The 19,589-nt window shown below is 34.5% G+C and overlaps 2 protein-coding genes across 3 annotated transcripts in view; both read right to left on the reverse strand.

Moving 5' to 3' along the window:
* The window catches only part of LOC138698578 (uncharacterized), a 215,211-nt gene that overhangs the window by 172,897 nt on the left and 22,725 nt on the right, over positions 1–19,589 (reverse strand). The window lies entirely within an intron of this gene.
* Positions 14,785–17,183, reverse strand: LOC138698896 (uncharacterized). The gene is made up of 2 exons (XM_069825089.1): positions 16,996–17,183; positions 14,785–16,665 (listed from the first exon to the last, which is right to left on the reverse strand). The coding sequence occupies exons 1-2, from the start codon at positions 17,138–17,140 to the stop codon at positions 15,020–15,022; spliced, it is 1,791 nt and encodes a 596-aa protein (XP_069681190.1). The 5' UTR covers positions 17,141–17,183; the 3' UTR covers positions 14,785–15,019.

The following is a 19,589-nucleotide window of genomic DNA, read 5'->3' on the forward strand; positions in this document are numbered from 1 at the left end:
TATTTAATTCAGGCCCCCTTATAACCCCCCTTTTAAATAATGTATTTTGAATGCCATATAGCCTAAAAACTAAGTTACAACGAACTTAATTTATATTCCAATTTTCATCGAAATCCGTTCAGCCATTATCGCGTGAAAAGGTAACAAACAGACAGACATACAAACAAAATTTTCAAAAAAGCGATTTTCGGTTTCAGGGTGGTTAATTATATATGTTAGGACCAATTATTTTTGGAAAATCGAAAATTACCAGAAAAATTTCAGCTACAGATTTATTATTAGTATAGATTTGATATACAAGTACACTTTTCTGAGTAGGGAGCCAAAAGTGTTTCTATGGTAACCAAATGCCATCATGCAGAGCAGTGGATTAGTTTCAGAAACGTTCGTCGGTATTAATGCAGATAGGTCTACAGCCTTACATCAATAGTAATACGCGTTACAAGAGCGGTATGTTGAAGTTTTCATGTTTGAGGAAAAGTTTGAAAAAGCGAAACGTAGTTGAGCTTTTTTAATTTCCGAGAATTGAAAGAAAACATACCACTCGTGTACCGTACATTATTTTGTGCGAAGATCGTTTATTACATACCTGAAAGAGAAATTTCTAATTAGTTGCAATGAAATCTCCATCTTGGTTTCTGTTCAATGACGGCAAATTTGCAAAACAAAAATATCTATCTTCAACATTGTTGCTTCAAAATGTTTTCCGTGTTTACTATACTCCAGCAGGCCGTGATATACGTCTGTCTTTTTTTTCCCCTCAGTCTATTGAATCTTGTTGATTTTTTCACGGCTTCCTTAATGTTACTTGCATCACGAATGCAGCAACTTTAGTGGAGTTGTAGAGTTTACTTAATTTTTGCAAATATTTAAAAACAATAATTAACAGTGCAATTTAGGTGAAATTGCAGTGGTAAGTTTCCAATTTATAATTATTACTATATTGAACGTCTCTAAAAATAATATGTTAAAAGCCTAAAGCAGTAAAATCAATATGTCACTTAAGCGGTAAGAAGAGGGAAATTGTTATGTGTGTTAGGTTGGGAATACTGAATGTGGAATTTTAGACTTTCCGCGGATTGGTTTTGTGCGGAAACCAAGCAAATACGCACAATCTCGCACAAAAAAGATACTACACTGTGGCGCAATAAGCAGTATATACTATCGTGGCAGTGGCGATGAAAGGAATTGGTGGCCCAACAATCGTCCGTTAGCAGCGCCACTAAAATAGTGGCGTCGTATGAAACTCACAATTTAATTCCTGGTATCGCGAGGAAATTTTGGACAAAAAGCTGAGGTACATCAAACCTTGTATTTAGAAAGGAATTATGGAAAAAAATATTTTGCGACTGGTGTTTTGCGAGCTATGACGTCATCGAGAACATTTTTAATGATGCCCTGAAGTTATTTTAATGTCATCAGAAAGAGCATAATTTTTTATTCAATACTTCATTTGTTTCATACAGCAGCACTGTGGTTATGGTTACTATGGTAACAATTTTATTGTTGGTAGATACATAATTATTTTCCTTTTATGAAAGCAGTTTTATTGATGAATTGAACATAGAAAAATTGTCTTAATATAAAATGTGAGAATTGAGATCTTGATTATAGAGTTTCGTGATACAAGACGTACACAATAAGAGATATGCATTTTCTTTATCGAAACTCAACCAAATCGACCAACTGTGAACTGAATACAAGCAAATTCAGAAAACATGAACTGCAACCTTCTATGAACGTCGTCTTTCATTAACACCTGCAAGGTTTGGACTTTATAATGATGATATTTAGTACTGTGCAATATTCTCCAGGCAATTCCTTTCGAGGTAGATTCTATTTCACGGAGAGAAGATTGTGGCTTCTCTCTGACCATTAGCAAAATGTCAAGTTTGAAATCATTGCCACAAGAGACATGCACAACCGGTTAAGAAAAATATAAATGATATACTGCTATTGAACGCCTGGCGCTATAGTCAGCATGCAAAGCTCTTCCGTCTCACAGTGTATCTCAGGTTCGGTTTAACGAACATTCGAATTGTTTGTCACGCTTTGTGGGAGAACGGCAAAGGCAGACCACAATGAGCCATGCAGGAGTTGCAAGAGCGATTACCATCATTTAGGCCTACCATTTAATTGATAATTCTTCTTCTCTCACTACTACAATCAATCAATCAATCATCCATCGATCCATCCATCGACTCATTGATTCATTAATCCATAGATTCATTGATTGATTCAGTGATTCACTGTTTGGTTCATATATTTATTCATTCATTCATTTATTTATTTGACCGATTCATTCATTCATGTATTATAGTTGGTATCGTCAAGAACAAAATATATCTTATTAAAAATGAAATAATTCATCTCCTTAGAGTAATTAAAAGACATTAACAACTAGGCTACTATTTCAGAGGCATTACGCATTTTGAGTTTAAAGTGTAAACAATACAATAGAATGTATGTAGGGTAAAGGTTGGTAGTATTGTGATACTAATAATATTATGATATTTCTTTTTGAGAATTTTTTTTTACAATTTTACTGAGCGAGAGGAAGATCGGTTTTTTGCGTCAACGTTAAGGAATGTTCGTGGACAAGTTTCTGCACAAAACCGGTCCTTCTCTCGCTCAGTAACATTGTAAAAAAATTCTCAAAAAGAACTGTCATAATATTATTAGTATCACAATATTACCAACTTTTACCCTACTTATTTTATCTTCTATAGTTCGAAAACTTCAAGTGAAACCCCGTAAAACACGCCAACTTCTGGAATCTCTCCCTTTCTTTCTTCTCTCTCCCTCGCTCCTCGTCATTCAGTCACCAATCACCACGTAAATATCTGAGAGGGTGTGTGCGGGCATCGCGACCAATAGAAGAACCACTCTCCAGTACTACCACAATAACGGATTCTTCATTTTTGCCTCGACTGTCGGCTAGGAAGGTTCCATTATGCTAGCATTGCAGGCAACTAGTCAACCTTTTAATGCTTTTGTTAGCAGGTTTGACAAACTGTGAGTGGACCTGCAAGTACATAGTGCATAGTGCTCTCTCCCTTCCTCCCGTGCTTTCTCACTTGCTCCTCCCCAAGACAGCCAGCGCTCACGTAGTAACTCGGTCAGGGTTTCAGTTCGATTTGTCAATCTATAACTTCTAAGTAATTGTAATTTATTTTATTCTTGCATGTCTTTACACATCAGATTTCATGTTATGCATTACTCTCATTTCCTTTGTTGTTATCAGTGTTCATTTGTTCATCTATATACCGTATATTATGAAGATAAGTGTAATAAAGTATGCAATCAGTTGTGGACCGATATTAAGCAAATACATTTTTTAATTACACACGGTAAATTCCCTTCAATTGTTACTCCGTTTGTGTACTCTGAAAATGTCAATGTTCTGTCTAGCCTGCAAAACATCAGGGGCAACCAGTAGAAATTCGAACATTCGGTCGGATGCTCTACCTTGGCGGATGCTCTCTGACCGGTCGAACGAAAACCAATTTTAAGCCCTATTCTGCGGGATTCTACAGACGTGGACAAATTATTAGCAAAATTGAAAATTTTTATTATATATTTTTTACAAAATATGATTCTTCAATTTAGACTACAGTTGACATTTTTGCGTATTTCCAAATTATTAGCAAAATTGAAGATTTGTATTGTATATTTTTAGAAAATTTAACTCTTCAATTAGGACTACATTTGATATTTTTGCATATTTACAAATTATTAGCAAAACTGAAGGTTTTTATTATATATTTTTACAAAATTCGATTCTTCAATTTGGAATACAGTTGACATTTTGGATATTTCCAAATTATTAGCAGAACTGAAGATTTTTATTTTATAGTTTTACAGAATTTGACTCTTCAATTCGACTTTTTTGCTAATTTACAAATTATTAACAAAATTGAAGATTTTTATTATATATTTTTACAAAATTTAACGCTTCAATTTAAACTACAGTTGACATTTTTGCATATTTCTGTCTATTGTAATGACAGAAATATGCAAAATTGTCAACTGTAGTCTAAATTGAAAAATCAAATTTTGTAAACAGAATTATCATAAAAATCGTCAATTCAGTTAATAATTTGTCCACGTCTGTAAATCCACCACATCTTTTAAGACTTTTTGGCATACGTCCGTAGTTTCTAATCCCCCTAAAACTTAAATCCAAATATTAAACAGGTACAAAAGAAATCCTTCCAAAAGTATTGTGCAAAATTCTGCGCACATTCAGTCTTATAGATAGGCCTAGGTATTTCTATCAGCTATACTGGAAACGTGTACTATCGCCGAGTTCTTGATTTTAACAAAAGAAGAAACAATAATTTATCGTAGAATAAGTTAATTTATAATTGTACATTCCAAGGATTACCAGTACAAGGAAGAAAGAATTTACGCCCATAGCATACGTAAAGGCAGGAAATAACGATTATTATTATTATTATTATTATTATTATTATTATTATTATTATTATTAGCACCAGCAGTAGAAGTAACTTTACATTATTTCTAAGAAATGCCGATAGGTTCGTCTCTACCCAGCTGTTAACTGGAGTTTCTAACACAGTCTACTAAGTATGTCGATTCTCACGTGCAACCGTAACAGCATTGCGTAATGCAAACCTGATACTAAAACTAGTTATGTACATCGGTACTGTAATATCAATGGTCTGACATATTCATGATTTAGGAAGCGTAACTCAGTCTTTTAAAATGACCAACATGGCGGCGGAATGTACTGAAGGTCTACAAAACTCGGGAAAATAACCCCGAAAAGCAGAAATTCCCAAAACTCGCAAAGCTATTATTATTATTATAATTATTATTATTATTATAATTATTATTATTATTATTATTATCTTAATACAAAATTAATGTTCCCACATCCGTAACTATAATAATACTATAGCAACAACAATTGAAATGAACATTAAAAACCACCAACATAGCGCAGACGGATATCAACTGGAGTTCCGCTCCGGCGTGGGTTCGATTCCCGCTTGGGTTGATTACCTGGTTGGTTTTTTCCGAGGTTTTCCCCAACCTTAAGGCGAATGTCAGGTAATCTATGGCGAATCCTCGGCCTCATCTCGCCAAATATCATCTCGCTAACACAAATTCCATCGACGCTAAATAATCTACTAGTTGATACAGCGTCGTTAAATAGCTAAGTAAAAAAAAACGAACATTAAAAAATTAAACAATAAAACAGCGAAGGATTAAGAGAGATTAATTATTTTACAGAGAGAAAGAAAATGTATAATATTTCAGTTTAATAGGTAAAATTCAAAATTATCAAAGCTGTAAATTTATGTAGTTATAATTCCAATTTTTTCATATGCCTGATAATTCAGACTGTCTTCCATACAGTTATGAATAAGTGTATTATATTTTTTACTATAGTTTTCAAATAAGTTTGCATTATATTGACATTTGGCACTATATTAACTGCAAATTTATATTCTAGTATCTATTATGTATCTTTATTTCTTTCGTTTGTGTTGTTTCAGTTTTTTTCTTATTATGTATTTTGTATATATATATATATATATATATATATATATATATATATATATATATATATATATATATAAGCCACCTTTGAAAGTTTGCTTCTGTTGGTAGTGGATTTAAAATAAATAAATAAATAAATAAATAAATAAATAAATAAATAAATAAATAAATATACAGGGTGAACCTTAAGCAATGTGACTGATTTCGAGGGGTTATTCTTTGAGATATTTCAAACAAAATAGTTTAATAGAATTTTGCTCGTTTTGTATGAAACAGGAGAGAGAGAGAGAGACAGACAGAGAGAGAAATAACAAAAAGTTATAGCTGTCCTTTCTAAGGGTTACCATGACGATACAGCCTACTCATCAATCCAAAGAAGATAATATTTAATTTATGTATGCTAATAATTTTAATGTATTAATACAATATCGTAACTGTTTTTGTTCTGTTTACGTAATTTAATTTTGAGTGAGCAGCTATCACTTTCAAGAAGCTATCAAATTTTAATTTTTAAGAATATAAATGATTGTATAGGATACTATAGCTAAAGAGTCTCTTAAGATTTGTAGCCCGATTCCAGAAGATGGAAATTGTGTAGGCCGAAAGGGTTGAAAAGGTCAACTGAAAATCTTGTAATTGTTCCTCTTGCACCGAAAAACAACCCAATCGTTTTCCAGTTCTCGATGTTGTATTTGCGTGAAAAGTATGCATAAGGATAGTAATGATATTTTTTCTCAAACTTTACATCTTGTACTTGAGCGCCTTCTCTTTCAAAGCTTTAATTAAAGGTTAATTATAACGTGTTTTGGGAAAGCCACTGATTTAATTCCCAATATGCTCAATCAATTTAAGAGAGCAGTGTGTTATAATGAGAGATTGAAAGAATTTTATAGTTTTGTTCTTTAAAGGTGCAGAAATTTGATCCGATCAAATCAAACATTTTAAGATTCCTTTGCAGAACGAAAAGTATTGCCAAAGACCCTGATGTATAAAACATGACTAACATATTTTTGTATTGCGAATTCTGAACATTTTGATTCAGCACAGCACTTCACACAATCAACTACCCTGTCATTTAGGGTCAACGAAATGAAATTAAATACACCTGCAGTCGATAGAGAAGACATGGAAGATTAAAAAAGTATAATCGCCAGAATAACGACTTAAGTAGAGTTAAGCTGTTATTGCACCTAGCGCCTCAACTTTAATTACTCATATTTTCATTTTCAAAACGATCTTAAAGAAATGAGATTTTTTTCATCATCACCTTTTGCCGTAACTCCATCGTAGATGTTGTATGTGTCCACCAATTTGTTCTTGTACAAGTAACAGCCTCTCTTCAATGCTGTATACAGAAGTTCTCAGTTCGTGTTCTGGAATATCCTGCCACAGTATATGAAGGGTCCAGGGGAAGAACATGCTAAGTCACATTTCACTGTTTTTACAGGAGAGCAAGTTTAAAGTTTCAAGGTCCATTACATTCTATTGTCTCTGAGTTATCATTTTTCAAATATTTCTGTCTTAATCAAGTTTTTACTCTGCACAATTAAACCACTGAAATCTCTATTGCCTGAGGTATTACATGGCATCCAAAACAAAAAATTGATAAAATTGGACTTAGCACGTTTTTCCCCTGGACCCTTCATATGCTATGGAGTCCTTCAACTCATAAACCGCGCTAGGTTTGTTCAAGAACGTTCTTCAGATAGCTCCACAACCAATAAATAATCTGCTGGGTTAATATCTGGAGACCTTGCAGGCCAAGTTACAGGAAAGTGTCTACTAATAACACGACCGACATAAGTCATAAAAAAACTCGTTGTCATGGTGATGCAATAAAAATCCCATTTCTTATGAAATAAACCAGTACCAAAATTTTTAAGATTGTGTAAAAATATGAGCAATTAAAGGAATCTCTTATTTTTTAAAACCTATATATGAACCGTTCAGAGCAGAAGTGGTGTAAACTGTGTAATGAGACTTAAAGTAAAACTTCTGTAAAATACAGCGTAAAGTAGCAATTAATATGTACTTCGTGCTACCCACTGACTACTAATAGTTTAAATAAATTGTTTATTAATTGCATCTTTGCGCTGTATTTCACAGAATGTTTACTTTAACCCTCATTAACCATTTTGACTTACATCACTTTTGCTCTCAACAGCTCATATTATACGATACTTCGTGAAATAACTTTAGTCTATCATTAAACCTGGACAAATATGCTGAATTTTGTTATCTTAGAAGCGGCAATAGGGTTTACGATATTTTCATCTGTCTATTTACCGAAGTCCCCCATGAATCGATAAGAAACAACCACTCTCTGTTACGCAGCTTCCGGCAGTTAAAACTGCCGTGTTAGCGGTAAGATTTTAAAATGAGCGCACTGTATAAAATTACTGGCTACGAATACAATCATGATATACATTGCAAAACACTACTGCAATATAAGTCGTGATTTATAATTCCTTTCTGAATTTTAATTTCAACATAACAGATCATGATGTCTTAAAATACAGAAGATTCTTGAATTGGAACGTTAAAATCTTCTGCAACTGTGCAATATGAAAAGAAGCACAAGTATGTAAATGCTGTTGCTAACGGCGCCTTTCTAAAGCAGAGCCACCTATATCACTTACTTAACCTTGGTAGGCTGCATTACACAGAATATACATTTAATATTTTAGCGTTATCTCAAAGGTTCTCCAACTCCTATGTTTCTAAGCAAATTGTATATTCCTAATTATATACACACTTTAATATTTAATACGTTACAATTCCATAATTATCACAAACCCTACGTTATTTCCATTACAATGGTTTCGTATCGTAGGAAAACAACTCTCAAAACTTGTCAGAGTAGTATGGAAATACTTGAAAACGTCTATGTTGCTTTGCATATCAGCGGTTAGATTACCTTGGATTAGTTATGGAAACGACAGATATTAAAAGGCATAAATTGTACGCAGCAATAAATAAACTTAACTTCACCCTGAACGTGATGTTAAAACTGCTCAACCAACATCAAAATGACGAAATTACTAAGGAATTTGCTGCAAATGAGGCCAACATTAATCGATGCTGGAAAGCATTCACAGAAAGAAAAGCGTTTGAAAGTCAAAAGATGCTCAGTTGTTACAACTGACCTTCGAAGAATAACAACTGAACAACGACAGCGTATTTACTCACACTTAGCCCCAATACATATAAGATCCTCAATAATAATAATAATAATAATAATAATAATAATAATAATAATAATAATAATAATACTTACTTACAAATGGCTTTTAAGGAACCCGAAGGTTCATTGCCGCCCTCACATAAGCCCGCCATCGGTCCCTTTCCTGTGCAAGATTAATCCAGTCTCTATCATCACATCCCACCTCCCTCAAATCCATTTTAATGTTATCCTCCCATCTACGTCTCGGCCTCCCTAAAGGTCTTTTTCCCTCCGACCTCCCAACTAACACTCTATATGCATTTCTGGATTCGCCCATACGTGCTACATGCTCTGCCCATCTCAAACGTCTGGATTTTATGTTCCTAATTATGTCAGGTGAAGAATACAATGCGTGCAGTTCTGCATTGTGTAATTTTCTCCATTCTCCTGTAACTTCATCCCTCTTAGCCCCAAATATTTTCCTAAGCACCTTATTCTCAAACACCCTTAACATATGTTCCTCTCTCAGAGTGAGAGACCAAGTTTCACAACCATACAGAACAACCGGTAATATAACTGTTTTATAAATTCTAACTTTAAGATTCTTTGACAGCAGACTAGATGATAAAAGCTTGTCAACCGAATAATAACACGCATTTCCCATATTTATTCTGCGTTTAATTTCCTCCCGAGTGTCATTTATATTTGTTACTGTTGCTCCAAGATATTTGAATTTTTCCACCCCTTCGAATGATAAATCTCCAATTTTTATATTTCCATTTTGTACAATATTCTCGTCACGAGACATAATCATATACTTTGTCTTTTCGGGATTTACTTCCAAACCGATCGCTTTACTTGCTTCAAGTAAAATTTCCGTGTTTTCCCTAATCGTTTGAGGGTTTTCTCCTAACATATTCACGTCATCCGCATAGACAAGCAGCTGATGTAACCCGTTCAATTCCAAACCCTGCCTGTTATCCTGGACTTTCCTAATGGCATATTCTAAAGCGAAGTTAAAAAGTAAAGGTGATAGTGCAATAATAATAATAATAATAATAATAATAATCTATTCCTAGCATATTGGACCTTGTAAATGAAATAATACCACTTCTCCACAGCCAATAAACTAAACAATTTTGTTACGTAAGAATAGTATTTTTATTTAATTTAAGTAAAATATCCTAATACGTACTATTTTCCGCTTATTTCATATGCCAACCTTGAACATCACATTACCATACGAGGCACGGTTATCCCAAACCACAAGTGAGGTGCATTTGTATCACTGAAAACGTGTACACTGGGCTGCGAAAGAAATGTCGAGTCGATTTGAAATATTATCGTGTTACGAGGACATCGCCTTGGAAACATCAGAAATAGAGACACAGAAAGCATTGCATGTAAACTCTATTAAGCATATTTTCAATATTCATTATTTGAAAGATCGTTAATTATTATTAATTTTACCAACATTCAGTTCCTGCATTTTGACGCAATAATTGTTTTCAAAAACCACTTTTTCGCACCATTGTGTATTGACCTCCATAAGATTTTAATTAAGCCTAAAAAAACACAATAAAAAGTCCTGCTCATCTTTACAGTCTATTCTTTCCACCAGTGTATTCATTATAAATTAATGTTATGTATTTCCGAAGTAATAGATCGACTATTGATCAGATTTTTTGTATTCGACAGATAATGGAGAAAAAATGGGAGTATAAGGGTACAGTACATCAGTTATTCATAGATTTCAAAAAGGCATATGACTCGGTTATTGAATTTGGTATTCCCAAGAAACTAGTTCGATTAATTAAAATGTGTCTCAGTGAAACATACAGCAGAGTCCGTATAGGTCAGTTTCTATCTGATGCTTTTCCAATTCACTGCGGGCTAAAGCAGGGAGATGCACTATCACCTTTACTTTTTAACTTCGCTCTAGAATATGCCATTAGGAAAGTTCAGGATAACAGGCACGATTTGGAATTGAACGGGTTACATCAGCTTCCGGATGACGTGGATATGTTAGGAGAAAACCCTCAAACGATTAGGGAAAACACGGAAATTTTACTTGAAGCAAGTAAAGCGATCGGTTCGGAAGTAAATCCCGAAAAGACAAAGTATATGATTATGTCTCGTGACCAGAATATTGTACGAAATGGAAATATAAAAATTGGAGATTTATCCTTCGAAGAGGTGGAAAAATTCAAATATTTTGGAGCAACAGTAACAAATATAAATGACACTCGGGAGGAAATTAAACGCAGAATAAATATGGGAAATGCGTGTTATTATTCGGTTGAGAGGCTCTTATCATCCAGTCTACTGTCCAAAAATCTGAAAGTTAGAATTTATAAAACAGTTATATTACCGGTTCTTCTGTATGGTTGTGAAACTTGGACTCTCACTCTGAGAGAGGAACATAGGTTAAGGGTGTTTGAGAATAAGGTGCTTAGGAAAATATTTGGGGCTAAGCGGGATGAAGTTACAGGAGAATGGAGAAATTTACACAACACAGAACTGCACGCATTGTATTCTTCACCTGACATAATTAGGAACTTAAAATCCAGACGTTTGAGATGGGCAGGGCATGTAGCACGTATGGGCGAATCCAGAAATGCATATAGAGTGTTAGTTGGGAGACCGGAGGGAAAAAAGACCTTTGGGGAGGCCGAGACGTAGATGGGAGGATAATATTAAAATGGATTTGAGGGAGGTGGGGTATGATGATAGAGACTGGATTAATCTTGCACAGGATAGGGACCGATGGCGGGCTTGTGTGAGGGCGGCAATGAACCTTCGGGTTCCTTAAAAGCCATTTGTAAGTAAGTAAGTATTTCCGAAAATAGAGTATTTCTAATGTCGTGGTTTTTTTTGCTACACTGTGCATAATAGGTTTTATCATTTTAACTCATACCGCTTTGTAAGGAGCTATTAGGATTCGAAGAGCTCTTAAAACTAGTCATTACCCCGCGTTGAACAGGATCTACATTGTGCGTTGCAGATATATCATGCAATAAATAACGCAATCAAAGTAAAATACTTTTTTTTAATCGCAAACCGGCTACGCCTGTAACCTAAATTGTCGGAATCTAATCTTGGATAATTCGCGGGTACTGGTGTAAAGGACGTTAAGGGGAGAGGATGGTATTTTTTATGAAAAATAGCTAAATTTTCAAAAAGAAAATATTCTTTTAAATACCCTGTGATATGGGTGGATCTTCATCTTTAAACTTCCTGCATTAAGGATTTTTAAATCACTCGCCCACTTTTATTGTTGTTTCCGGTAAATTAAATTTTCAAAAATTGTTTTTTCTTCAAAATACCCTTTGATATGTGTGGAATGCATTACGTAACACTTTGTGGGTACTTGTTCCCTTATCGGATGTTGAGACGTGATTTTTAAAACTTCCTGCGCTATGGATTTTTAAATCACACGCCCGCTTTTACTGGTTTCCAGTAACTTCATTCTTTTTGCTACATTGCCAGACAAAATGAATATAATTTCTGAACTATTAAAGATACATGCATGAAATTTAGAAAACACATTCTTTAGACTATTAGGAAACTTTTCTCTGTAACAGAATTTTGTTAATTGATTTAATTTTAAAAATACGTCCGTTTGTTTGCAAGAAAGGAAATCAGAAAATTGTTACTAAATTTTAATTGTTTATTTTACAAACGTATGGACTAATATCAAAATTCTGTTACAGACAGTTTGTAGAACATACTTTTGCAAATACATTGCAAAAAACTGTTTGAATCTATCTTTAAAAACGGTTTAGATATAGTCTATCGGTTTTAGTACAATCCTGCATTGGGCATATTTTATTTTTTTTCAAATTTGGGCCCCCAAATATTTTTTTTTTTTTCAAAATATTCTTATTTGGTTGAGTTGCCACAGCTATGAGCTCTCTACATACAAAAAATTAATAATTTACACCAAATAGGAAAAAAGTTTTAAAAAATACCGTCCTGTCCCCTTAAGTCAAATTGTAAGATACATGAACTTCTCTCCTTTGGCACTGAACAAAACTCCTTTGTCACAAAATACAGAGAACTGTAACTGCATCAGCGATGGAAGAACGACTTAACCCCTTTAACACAGGAAAGAAGTAATTGTGGAGAGTTCAAATCGGGATACTTATCCCATTTTAGCCTAATCATACTTAACCCTCTTTACACGAGCACCCACGAATTATTAAAGTACCGCAATTCCAGATTACGGCCTCCCCTTGTAAATCTAATGAACAGTACAGTTTTCACACAAATATGTAGTCATTTTATTTTGTTGCATTTTCACACTTACGTTGACGTTGATGAAAAAGTGACGAGATGTTTAATTACATTAATTCCGAGACTATATCTTTATTTTTTGTAAATGTAACAATATCATTGTCAAAATGTATTTTAATAACTCGCTCAAAATCAGGCCTTTCACAATTTTATTCTCATATCATGCGGGACATTTTTTAGATATAAAAGTCTGGACGATCCCGATATGCTTTTATTTCAGACTAGCCGTACCCGTGCGCTCCGCTGCACCTGTTAGAAATAAATATAAAGTAATTACATAATTAAAATAGGACGTTTGATCCAGGGAACATTCGTGTTTGATAGAAGGATAAATCGTTTAATATGTTACTTAATTTAAATTGTATTTAAATAATTAAAATGCGGTCATTTTGGTCCAGAGACACTCATTTGGTGCAATGACAATTCCTTTAACATGTTTCTTAATTGTTATTACATGCAACCATAGTTTAATGAAGATTGACATATCATTTAGTTTTAATGTATATACTTTATACAGAGAGAGAGAGAGAGAGAAACTCATCAGACCTTAATTAAGGATGACCACGAGGATCCGGAAATTAATAGCAAACAAATATAATTAATTAAATATGAATATTGTTATAAAATAAAGTGTAATAATTAAGCACCATTGATTACCAATTATAAAATAAAATCTTAGAAGATGACTATAAAATTATACTGATAAATAAAAGATTTTATTTAAAATTAGCATATCCTTAATTAAGACCTTCTGAGTGGTATAAATGAAATTGTATAATCTGCAGGGAATCTTTGAGAATTTGCGAGATGATTTTTTGAATTTCAAAAGATGATATTGATAATTGTTTTAAAAAATGATATGTAAATTTTGGTAAAGAACTCCGAGCACCAAAAAATAAACCTGTCACTGACCAATTGAAGAGAGGGATGTTATACTTGGCACTAAGGTAGGGAATACAAGGTTCTTAAATGACCCTCTTTTCCTGATCAACCTGATGAGCTTGGTTTAGATCTCTCTCCATGTGTATAGTTGGATCTATGATAATAGCCTTTTGTTGTTGCCTGTTTCAGAAGTTACTGAAATAACATTGTAGAATTATGTCCATCTAGAGAAACTACACTTTCCAATGGTGAAATAATAATTAAACAATTAATTAGCTTCCGATATTACTTCATACAAACATAGAAACATTCTCTTACGCTATGTTTAATAGCTTTCGATTGTTGTTGTCCAAGGCCCCTTATAGACGAAGTCATTTGTTTTTATTTCAGAACATCGCCTTAGATGGCATTGGTATTGTAATTTTAAAACTCATTTATCTCATTAAATATCAGTCCTATCAAAATTTTGTATAGAATAAAACTCATCGGAAATTAATTTTGAAGAAACTTTTGTTATGTAATATTTTTCTTGAAAATCAGTAATAAGCGAGATATTTCGATTTATTTAATTCAGGCCCCCTTATAACTCCCCTTTTAAATAAAGTATTTTGAATGCCATATAGCCTAAAATCTAAGTTACAACGAACTTAATTTATATTCCAATTTTCATATAAATCGGTTCAGCCATTATCGCGTGAAAAGGTAACAAACATCCAGACAGACAGACAGACAGACAGACAGACAAACAAACAAAAATGTCAAAAAAGCGATTTTCGGTTTCAGGATGGTTAATTATGCATATTAACACCAATTATTTTTGGAAAATCGAAAATTACCAGAAAAAGTTTGGCTACAGATTTATTATTAGGGGAGAGTTGGACAAAACGGGGTACTTAATAAATAACTTTACATAGCTCACAAACTCTGAACAATACGTTGTTAATTTTTTAATGATTAATTGCCTGATATGTATACTACAAATTGGTAATGAAAAAACACATTTAAAATAAGCACAACCATAAATAATAATTTTTTTCTTAGTTTATGTCAAGTACCCCATTTTATCAGACTAGTTGGATAAAACAGGGTACTAGATTGTAGTGTAAATTTCAAAATAAAAAATCACTTTTAGAAATGTTCAAATTCAATTTATGTGCAAAAATCACAAGTATAACGTTCATCGTCCTCATCATCAATGCCGGCACACTGTTCATGAGCCCATTCACTGCACTTATGACATTTTACCCATCCCTCTTCAGACTTAGAATTTGAAAATAGTTCGTTGCAATAAATGCAAGCTGCGTTATCTTCTTCTCCTTCCTCTTCCGATGATGTGTTATAATCCTCTACTATGACTGCTTTCTTTGCCTTCTTCTTTCCTCTGCCATTTTTTGTTGCAGTGGATTTTGTAGCATTTGGTTCCATTTGGAGCTTCCTTTTTGCTGTCTTCCCATTTTTCATCGAAGAAATTAGTTCTTCTTTGTAAGGAGAACTTGTTAAAATCGCTGTTTTTCCTCTTCTTCTTTTTGTGCTTTCCTCTTTTCTTTCTGCCCTCGGTATTGGCTTTAGTTCCTGCGGAGAAACTTGGAAAGCTGAAGTTGCAGGAATAGGACTGTCTGACTGGGAAGACCCTGATGTGGATGCTATAGACAATGTTTCATTTGCCTCCTCTGGAGTAGATGGAACAGTTAACGTTTGGTTTGATGACTCTGTAGAACCCGAAGACTGGACATCAGCTTTCTTCAATGGTGGGTTTATATTTGTAGTTTCAGCAGGCTGGAACATCCAGTCAGGAAAAATATCTTGATCGAGAGGGAAGATTCCAGTTTTGAGGAATGCATTCTCAGCAGTGTCAATCGAAGCAGCTTTCATGAAGGCTGTTCCATACAATCCTGCAACTTGATTGACTGTTATCACTCGTCCAGGATGAGATTGCAGCCACTTTCGAGCCTCCTGAGAGTAGTAATTACTCAGAGGTGCCATGAAAGCAACGTCCAGTGGCTGCATACGATGGGTGCAGTGCGGGGGGAAGCATAAGAGATGGACATTGTTTCCTTTAGCCATCTCAATAAGCTCAATGCTTTTTGTATGGGTTGAGTGACCATCCAGAAGCAGAAGAACTGGTTTCTCTTTCGATGGTTTTGAAAATTCAACGAAACGTTGAAACCATTTCACAAAAAGATCTTTCTGCATCCATCCACTGGGGTGATACTCTGCAGTAGATCCTGGCGGAGCATTATCGAGCAGCTCAGGCTTAGCTCTTTGTCGTGGGAACACAAACATTGTGGGCATATAAATTCCCGAAGCGCTCATGCAGGTTTCAGCAGTCACTAAGATGCCTCTCTCCGCAGAAACCAAACCACCAACTTGTCGTTTTCCCCTCAAAGCAAGTACTTTAGATTGCTTATTAGGGACAGTTCTTATTCCCGTCTCATCGACGTTGAATACCCTGTCTGCTGTGAAGTTGTGCTTCTTGTAGAGATCAGAAAGTAGGTCAAAGAATTGCTTCACCACTACTCTATTGAAGCCCATTGCTCTGGCAAGAGATGTTGGTTCAGCAGAACGCAGGCTTAGTTGAGGATTCCTCTTCAAGAACGAATAGAACCAACATTTTCCTGCCATTTTCTTAGTTCTGTTGAAGCTATGTGCCAAATTGTTTTTCTCTGCCAATTCAAAAGCAAGGCTGCGCACCTCATCAATGGTCAGTCCAAACAATCGGCTTTCCATTAACAGAATATGCTCAGTCAGTTCTTTTTCCTGCTCCTGATTAAACACCGATTCGTAGCGGCCTAGACCTACAACAACAACACAAATAATAATGAGTATGATAATGATAATGAAATAATATCTAACAATAAAATCTTTACAAAAATGACTGCAACAATAATAAGCTAACAATAAAATCTAAAAAAAAAAGGGATGACAGCAACAATTTAACTATTTTATTTTTTGGAAGTTATTTTTTGCAGGCAGTACTTAAAATAATAATAATGATAATAATAATAATAATAATAATAATAATAATAATAATAATAATAATAATAATAATAATAATAATAATCAAACAAATAATATCCTAAAAACAGAAATAATTGAACTCTTTCCTTTTAAAATAAAGAAAATACCTTTCTTTGTAGCATCCTCTAGAGACATTCCACTCCGGGCTTTTTTCACACGTGCTTCCAAAGTAGTCTGCGGAACACCGAATGATTTGGAGGCTTTCTTATAGCCCATTGTTTTGTCTAATACTGCAGCAACGGCATTTTGCATGCTTTCCAGACTCCACGACTGTCTGTCAGTCTTCCTTTCATAGGGCGCCATAATAATAGTGTTGTCAGATCCTATGATAAAATCATGGTGATGATGATGATGATAATAATAATAATAATAATAATAATAATAATAATAATAATAATAATAATAATAATAATAATAAGCTCCCTAATTAAATAAATATTTCAGAGATTACAAGATGTAATTTTAAACTGGTCGGATAAAACCGGGTACTGTCCTGTTTTATCCAACTTAGTGGTACCCTGTTTTATCCAACAGCACAATGTTATGAAAAAATATACATCAACGGAAAATTGGCGGGATATAAATTCTGAAACACACGTGATTATGTAGTGCAGACACGACTTAATTTATTTAATACTTACTTCACAGTCTTCAAAATAGTGTCTTCTAGATATATACATATAATTCTAAGTCCTAAATTACAACGCAACACTGTAAAAAGTTATTTTTTCACACAAAGAACACAAGCTTGCACACAACAGATTGTCGCTACCCTCAGAATGACGGTAAACGAGTGGCAAAGAAGTTAGTGTGTTCAGCGAAAGATGTCAGCACATACCAAACAAGAAAAGTCCAGTACCCCGTTTTATCAGACTACCCTGTTTTGTCAAACTCTCCCCTAGTATAGATAAAATGTCATTAAATATGATTAAGCTGTTTTCGTCCAGATGCCCTAGGTCGTAACTGAATATGTGAACAAAGCTCTAAGAAAACATTTCAGAGAATGCAGACAACTGTCACACACTAGTTCCGATCCCACGTGGCATATTTCTGCAACTCAGGGATACAAAAGTTGATCCCGTGTTATGAAAAATTACTCCATTCCGGTGCGGAATATGTTGAAAAATAGCTCAACAACTGCTATAACTGTTCCATGAAATTTTGTTTTCTTTCTGTAAACGGCCCCAGGGAAGCTTACTTTCTGGACGGTCCTCATTGCGCTTGAGTGGCCAAAATTTGCATAAGCATTTGTTTTGACATTATTAACATGGTGGACAAAAAAAAACAACTTTTTTATCTGCCTCCATGACAATGTTTGCTTGTAAGACTGTACAGGGGCTGCGTCATGCTGGAAGAACAAGCCCATCCTTGTAGCCAAGGGAACCAAGCTGTTTCTCTACTCCCATTATGAACGGTGCTGCCCTCAGGCGATCTCAGGAGAGTGACACGTACTATTCCTTTTAATGTAGTCATTTGTCGTTCCCTCATACCATTTGTAAGGCTTGTTATGCTTAAAATTCAAACAGTTGCATCTCCACACTCATTGAAAATTTGATATATGTTTATAGGAATTTTTTTACTCAGAATAGTCCATACTACCATCTCCTAAATTATTCACTATTCCTCCTGAATCACCCTGTATAAGGCACACAATGGGCTGTTGCAAACCCGTCCCAGATCCGGCCCTTGAATGCCAAGCCCAGCCCAGTGATAAATGACGCAATACCTAATAACATACAGCACTTGTTTATTATTTATTGCAACTCTATATTTTTTTAGGAATAGGTCTAGACAAAGACGGGTTACCAACGTATGACGTAATATGTGTAAATAGCCTTAGCCACGTCACCGACGATGAGGGGGATGATTGCACTTTTAATTCATGCTACGCGACTTCAGGTCGCACTAAAAATACAGCCTTACACACGCTTCCAGCTCATGCACAAAATGCGAGAGTTCATAAGCGGTGCAATGCTGTCTAGGATAAATCTTGGTGTACTAGCAACGTGCATTTTGTTTTGCTTTGGATTCTCCCTTCGATCTCGTCGAAATGAAAATAAAACAACTTTGAAAGCCAAACTCCGATGGGGTCCAAGTTCACCGAAATAAAAAGAAAGCGATACCTTTCACACTGTGTATGTGAATACTGGACAAGTGAACATCTGTCTAATTACGCAGGCTCCCTCCTCAATGTCAAGACATGTTCAGGTTAGATCGTTGTTATAAAAGTGAAAGTTCGCCATTGCCACATCTCGAATGTGCAGTGTGCGAATGTATTATTGCCAAATAGCTTTTCATAACAAGGGCAACCACCCTTCTTTTTTATTACTTTATCAACAGTCTCTGACCTGAGGTTGTTACTTGAATCTGTAACAAGGGAACCTTCAGGAACGTCACGAAGAAAAAAAAACCCTTTTAAAAGTTTTTACGGGGTTCAAAGAAATAAAATAAAAATTCGATACATAAAATTCAGCTGTCAATAACATGGCCCTATTTCGCGAGAGTACAAATTACAAATTACAGGAGTAAACACGGCCCTATTTCACGGAAGCACAAATTACAAATTACAGGAGTAAACACGGCCCTATTTCACGAAAGCACAAATTACAAATTACAGGAGTAAACACGGCCCTATTTCACGAAAGTACAAATTACAAATTACAGGAGTAAACACGGCCCTATTTCTCGAAAGTACACATTA

The sequence above is a fragment of the Periplaneta americana genome, chromosome 4 (assembly GCF_040183065.1).
Source record: "Periplaneta americana isolate PAMFEO1 chromosome 4, P.americana_PAMFEO1_priV1, whole genome shotgun sequence".
Taxonomy (NCBI): domain Eukaryota; kingdom Metazoa; phylum Arthropoda; class Insecta; order Blattodea; family Blattidae; genus Periplaneta; species Periplaneta americana.

What these genes read in the sequence shown, in the direction of transcription:
- LOC138698896 (XM_069825089.1), bottom strand. Translation starts at nt 17,140, where the DNA reads ATGCAAAATGCCGTTGCTGCAGTATTAGACAAAACAATGGGCTATAAG. An exon ending in AGAGGATGCTACAAAGAAAG is followed by an intron (nt 16,666 to 16,995) that starts GTATTTTCTTTA and finishes TTGTTGTTGTAG; the next exon opens with GTCTAGGCCGCTACGAATCG.